The 7270-nt window shown below is 32.8% G+C and overlaps 1 protein-coding gene across 1 annotated transcript; it reads left to right on the top strand.

The window, feature by feature from the left end:
- Window positions 1–185: 185 nt before the first annotated feature.
- LOC131804323 (UNC93-like protein MFSD11) lies at window positions 186–4861 on the top strand (the record flags this gene model as incomplete). Its single annotated transcript, XM_059127037.1, is given in 4 exon segments — window positions 186–355; window positions 600–1057; window positions 1116–1549; window positions 2082–4861. Coding segments are annotated over 4 exon segments (1257 nt in total), but the record flags the coding sequence as incomplete, so codon positions are not given.
- Between the last annotated feature and the right edge of the window lie 2409 nt (window positions 4862–7270).

The following is a 7270-nucleotide window of genomic DNA, read 5'->3' as shown; positions in this document are numbered from 1 at the left end:
TCTCAACATTAGGATAATACATTATAGTCTTAAGGATTCCTTTATATTGTTTTTAATTGTCATCTTATTGATAAAAAAAGACTCAATAAAATATAACTATTTATTTCAATGCTTGTGTATCTCATCAGCCTAAAAATATGCCACGATTTATAACAATTTATTGTTTTATCTTTATTTCATTACAGAAAACCCTATTGGTTAGCATTCACGATGACGATCCCAGCTTCAATGGAGACGGTTATACCAGTTTGGCTGTTATTTATGCCACATTTGCTCTCTTCAATTGGCTTGCCCCATCCTTTATTGCATTTACTGGACCACGTACCGCCATGGTAGTGGGAGCTTGTACTTATACGTAAGTTTTGAAGACTCATAGTAATCTTAAAGGCTAATATAGCAGATGGTTTGATAGGTTGGATGATATAAATTGAGTGAGGTTCGTATGTGTGCAAACAGCCGATAAATTGAATTGTCTTACCGACCCTGTTCAAAGCATTTGTTCAATATCCCATTTACTCCGACAAAAATACATTTAAATAGACAAAACAATATGATCTTTAAATCATCTATGTTAATCCCGTACTTTTCCTTTATTTCAGATTCTTTGTGGTCACCTTTCTGTTTCCTAGCACATGGCTGTTATATGTGGCCAGTGCCCTCTTGGGTGTGGGTGCTGCCATCACATGGACCGGCCAGGGAAGTTTCTTGGCTCGATGCAGTGACTCGGGCAACATATCCAGGAATTCTGGCATTTTTTGGGCTTTGCTACAGTGCAGTATGTTCTTTGGCAATCTCTTTGTGTACTACGAATTTCAAAATAAGGATCAAATTGACTATCAGACCCGTTCGCTGGTTATTGGTGTTCTAACTGGAGTGGCTGTGTTGGGTGTCATCTTCTTGGCAACATTGCGATATGTGCCGGACAATTCAACCGTTGATACGGAATTACGTCAACCCCAGACGCCATGGGATAGTGCTCGAGTAGCCTTCCGTTCGGCAGGACAATTGTTTATGACCCGAGATATGTTGCTGCTCAGTATGGCTTTCTTGTATACAGGTAAGGAGAAATGTAATTTTATTATGGATACATTTGTTTGATCACAATTTCTTTCTAGGTTTCGAGCTTTCCTTTTTCAGTGGCGTCTATGGCCCCTCGATTGGTTTTACAATGAAAATCTCCGATACTCCCAAAGAAATCATGGGCTTGGCTGGCATTTGCATTGGTGTTGGCGAAGTCTTTGGAGGCAGTCTCTTTGGCATTTTGGCTTCGAAGACAACACGTTTTGGCCGTGATCCCATTGTCATTGCTGGCTATTTAATCCATATGGTGGCCTTCATTTTAATCTTCTTCAACTTGCCCGATAATGCCCCCTTCAATGATACCGATAGTATTTCGTTCTTTAATCCTCCTCGTACATGGATCGCCTTGTTGTGCGCCTTCCTCTTAGGTTTGGGAGATGCCTGCTTCAATACTCAGATCTATTCGATGTTGGGTGGAGTGTTCGTAAAGAACTCGGTTGGAGCATTTGCTTTGTTTAAATTTACACAGGTGAGTTAGGAAGATCTGATAGAAGAAGACTAATACCTCTTCTCTTGGAATATAAGTAGACTGTCTTCTATAAGTTCAGTAGTTATGCCCATAGGAGAGCAGATCACCAATTGGCCTCTTATAAGAAAACCATCAGGTCTTCTATGAGAAGATCAAATGGTCTTCAATGAGAAGACAAAATGGTCTTCTACGAGTTGCCCAACTTGTCTTCTATTCTATAAGAAGGCCAACTGATCTTCTATGATAAGATCAACTGATCTTCTATGATAAGATCAACTGATCTTCTATGATAAGACCAACTGGTCTTCTATGAGAAGACCAACTGGTCTTCTGTGATAAGACCAACTGGTTTTCTACGAGTTGCCCAACTTGTCTTCGATTCTATAAGAAGGCCAACTGGTCTTCTATGATAAGACCAACTGGTCTTCTATGATAAGGCCAACTGGTCTTCTATGAAAAGACCAACCTTATATGATGATCTTAAATTTTTATCTCAATACAAAATTTAACCTCCGTTTCTTGTGTCTTTCAGTCTGTTGCTGCTGCCATTAGTTTCTTCTATTCCTCGCATTTGGGATTAAGAGCCCAGCTGGGCATCCTCGTTGTATTCGGCACCATTGGAGCCGCATGTTTCTGTATTGTGGAATGGTCTGCTAAACGAAGAGCCCGTGAAGAATCGAGAGATGTTTCCGAAATCTCAGCATCGATATCATCTTTGGATAAATAAGAGTACGAGATGATTATGAGGATGGCAAATTTACCACTGAAGCAGTAAAATCATTCCAATCGTTTTTCTTTTTCTATTTTCCACAAATGAAATTTCATTTTCATAATTTTCCATAATTTGTTGTGTGCAATAAGTGAAATGTGCGTGTATTATTATTTTCAGTTTTTTTACACTGTATTAAAATATTAGAAAAAATATTTGTGTTTTAGGAGAAATGAATTGCAAAGCTAGTTGTAAGAAGGAAAGAAATTAAAAAAAAACTGAAATTGTTATTGTTAGGATTTTATATACCTAATATTACTTAGATGTTTAAGCTAATAGAAATGTTCCTCTTTGGTCAGAACATTTTCTGTACTATGTTCTTTTTTAATTATTATCATTTTTTTTTTTTTGGTTTTGTAAGTAACGAGTTGAAAGATTATAAAGTATTTAGTATTTCTTTTTTAATTATTTGTCGCCACAGTCTTCCGAGACAATAATTAAATGTAATGTCAATAAACTGAATTATAAGAAAAATAAAAACAAACTACACAAATCAATTGTAATCAAAATGAAAAACAAAGAAACTCACAAAATTAAAAGGATGATCAGTTGGAGATAGCTATTTGTAAAGCAACCTACATATATAAGTAAGTTTTTAAGAATTGGAAATAGTTAAAAAAAATGAAATAACAACACTGACCCATATCTATCAAAAAGCTTGGAAATGTTTTCAGAATATTGAGATTTTTATTATATATTTCGAAATGCTAACTAAAGGTGAGAATACCTAAAAGGCTTTTTTGACTGGCTTAAGGCATGGGCTGGTTTCTTGGGATTAGAACAAAGGAGCGTAGGGCCAAACTCGAACTAAGTCAACCTAAAACTCATTTATTCCTCTACGAAGAAGCCAAGCGATGACTTAAGCCAGTCAAAAGCGTTTTATGTATTCTCACCTTAAGGCAACCTAAATTCATTCTGAAAGTACTATAACAACGAATCAACTGCTAAAGAAACATTATTTTGTTAAACCTATTTATACTTCTGCTGCAAATTTTTGGTTTTCACAACTCTAACGGTTATTGTGGTCTGAGATTATAAGTCCCGATATTTGGTATTTTCGTCGATTTTCAACACAAACTAATGAAAATATACCTATTCATGTATTCACTTCCATATAAAACCTTAAAACATGCATATTTATTTATTTTCATCTGTTCTATAAAGTCTTGGAATAAACACCTAGTGTTTTATCTTTAATTCTTTATGCACCATTTTCCAGCTATGAAAATGGAATATTGAATCCTTATGAACTATATTATTTACGAATTGTTACCTCATTTTCAAAATATGGAAAGTTTAATAAATTTAATTTTTAAAAAAAATGTCTGTAGTTACCTTCCTATTTTTACCATTTTTTTTTTCTTATGTTAAAGTGACTTAATAGTCTTTAAAAATCTCAATATTTTTAAAACATTAAAAGTAAAAATGCAGATATCGGTCTTTATTACATACGTACATAAATTTTATACATATTTATTCATTGTATACAATATTGTTATTAACTAAAATCCTTCACTTTTATTTGGATAAGAGAAAAATAATGAAGAATATATTAAGTCTGTGATCCGTTCACTCCATAAGTTGAAGATCCCAAACCTCTCCGAAAACAAAAGTAATTATGAAATCATTGCTCAAAATACATACATATATTTAAATAACTAATTACTCTAAAACTACCATTCAGTGAGACCGATTTTTATGACTTGTTTTATATCCGATTGGAAGAATCTATATTCTCCTAAGTTAATAGATCACTATCTGAAGTTCTTTCGTAGTTTGAGGACGATCTACAGGTTTCCCAAAGATTGACACAGTTCGTATATAGTTATATGAAAAAAAAACTTATAAAAAAATCTTCAATTAAAGGAAAAAGACCAGACCACCAACAAAAATCCGTGACTTTGAAACCCAAAATTTTGATATAAACAAGTAAAAAAAATATATTTAATACCCTCCACCGTAGGGTAAAGGAAACATTTTTATATAAAAGTATCTAAAGTCATGCGGGTTTCACTTTAAACTTCGTATACCTGTAAGACCGTTTTTTCATAATGCAGTTAAATTTATCAAAAAATCATACATTGAGTAAAGCTGTTATATGGGGCCATACCAAAACGGGAATCTCTAGAGGCAATACTTCAAGGATTGTTATCTATCAAAATTTTTAAAATACCAAATTTGAAACAATTATGTGTTTAAATGTGACTAGGATTATTAAAATACCGAATATCGGTGGGTATAATTATATGTGCGCTTTAGGAAAACATGGAACTAAATATTCCATGTTTTACCACCGGGCTAGAACCCATTATGAACTGCAAATACCAATTTTGATCAAAATACAGAATATCGGGATGTACCGTTATATGGGGCTATACAACAACGTGGACCTATACATACATTGTTTCGCTACCGGAGCTAGAACCCATTATGACCCACAAATAACATTTTTAAGACAAATCTGTGGAAAAATGTTTCTAAAATCATCAAAATACTGAATATAGGGAGGTACCGCTATATGGGGGCTATACCAAAACGGAAAGGGCTAAGGGCTAGCCCTTAGCGACTACTTTGATTTCGTCGCTAACTTACCGACAAATTTTGTTAATTACCGAAAATGAGTTAGACAATTCCTTGAAAATGTCTCAGTATCATAGAAACTATATGTTCTACTCTTCTTCTTTAAGAATTAATAAATGCAACTAAAATGAAGTGCAAACAAATTTTATGGTTAATGCGTGGTATTAGCCCTTATTCTCTCGGTACGAGGGCGTTTATTGCGAGTCGGCATATTAAGTATAAATATTACAATGTAAGGGTTTTTGGATTTTTTTAAGAAAATGTTGGTTTGTATAGGCTTTTATTTGGTCGTTACAGTTTTCGATGTAGCATACTACGACTATATGCAAAGTGGTGTAGGGTATCATAAAGTCGGCCCATCCCGACTTTGGCCTTTCTTACTGGGTTTAAACTAAATTTGCTACAATGTATATCAGCTGTCGCAAATATTAGTGATGACAGATTCAAATTATCGATAAACAGTCGGCCCTGTTACAAAATACCAAATTGGTGTAGACATTGAAAACAAGTGATGCCATTCCAACGATGTCGGCGCCGCCAAATAGAATAAGGGCGATTATGTTATAAGAAATAAATTAAAACAGTGTTAGCTTGTTTGTTCGGGATACCATAGTATTTTGTTGTTACAAAATGGTCAGGCTTTATCCCTTACTAATTAATTAAAAAAATAAATAAAATTAATAAATTAATGAAAGCCGATCACGATCATGCACTGAGCGGATTGCAACAACAATTTCGTTCCCCAAACTTTGAACATGTCAATGAAAACTTTAGCTAAAGAACTTAGCAAAGAACTTTGTGGGTCAGAACTTAATCTTGTGATTTATTCGTTCGTTGATTCGCACTTTATTTGGGATTGTATTACATTCGAATAAATCTACCTCTTTATTACATCCTCTATTTTCCACTTTCGTAATCCCTTAAAAATGTTGAAAAAATCATGAAAAACAATTTGAATTTAAACACTTTAAGTGAAGGGTTTTTTTTTTGTAAAAACACAAGAGTTGTCGGCCTAGCCGAACTTTATTGTTAACTAAATTTATTATGCGAGTATACACGTCAATATTTTTTTAGCGTAATCATTATTACTGGCATTATTATAAAATATTTGTCAACATTGTTCTTTTGTATCGATTCGAATTGATATTTTAATACAATATTTACAAAAATTTATATATATATATACATACCCATTATTATATATACAAACATAAATATATAAACTTCACATGTACGAAGTAAAAAAAAGAATAACATAGTTGTAGCAAATTAGTTTACTCTTTTTGATATATTATTTATAGAATTACTTATTATTTTTATTTTTTTATTATTCAAAAATATAATATTGTTTTTTGTATTGTACTTGTGTAAAAAAAACTTGTCAATGTACTAATAAATGTACTCTATTATATATCAATTGTATTTTCAGACAATTTTGTTTAGTTTTACCACATCTTTGTTAATTTATAGAAAGCCTTCGATCTGGGCCATATCTGGACCGATATCGAAATATAACTGTTTCTACACGATGTTGTACACGATAGGTAGTATGTTGTCGAAAACAAAGTATGTAGTGATTTTTGCGCGGAAAAAGGTAACCAAAAAAAAAAAGCAAGAAGTTGATGAAAATGTAAGTATTATTCTATTTTGGTAAAATACATTTAAGAAAATATTACATTTATTGCGGATCAAAGAAAGAAATGCGCAAGTAAAAAAGCTGTAAGTTCGGCCGGGCCGAACACCGTTTGTAACGAAATTGGCAATTCTCAAAAACAATAAAATCCGTTAAAAATTCTGTTAAAATCTTAAAAATACCAAATAAATCTGTTATATTAGGGTCTATACGATGACATGGTAACTTTTGTCATAAGCCATTACAATACTCAAATGCGAAACTTAAAAAAATACAGTGAATAATTAGCTAAAATCATCAAAATACTGTATATCGGGAGGAACCGTTATATGGGGCCTATACGAAGATGTGGACCTGCACAGACAACCTTCTCTCATAGGCTGTAGTATCCATTACGAACTTCAAATACCAAATTTGAAACAATTCCGGTGAATAATATCGCTAAAATCAACACAGTAACGAATATTGGGAGGTACCGTTATATGGATGCTATACGAAGACGTGGACCTACATTGCCCATTTTCAATACAAAAAGTCCTTCAGACATAAAATATATTTACAAATAGAAAGTTGTGAACTATAACTAAAATGTTTCGAATTACATCTGGAAAAGGTGTTCATATCGCTTTTCTAATACTGAAGCGATCAATTTAATTATTGAATTTATTAGAAATGAAATTTTCGAATTAGAATTAAAATGTTTCGAAATACAAATAAAATCTTCGATTTACAAATAGAA

The sequence above is a fragment of the Musca domestica genome, unplaced genomic scaffold (genome assembly GCF_030504385.1).
Source record: "Musca domestica strain aabys unplaced genomic scaffold, Musca_domestica.polishedcontigs.V.1.1 42, whole genome shotgun sequence".
NCBI lineage: Eukaryota > Metazoa > Arthropoda > Insecta > Diptera > Muscidae > Musca > Musca domestica.
Note: the sequence above shows the minus strand (reverse complement) of the source record. Positions and strands in the feature narration are given on the sequence as shown.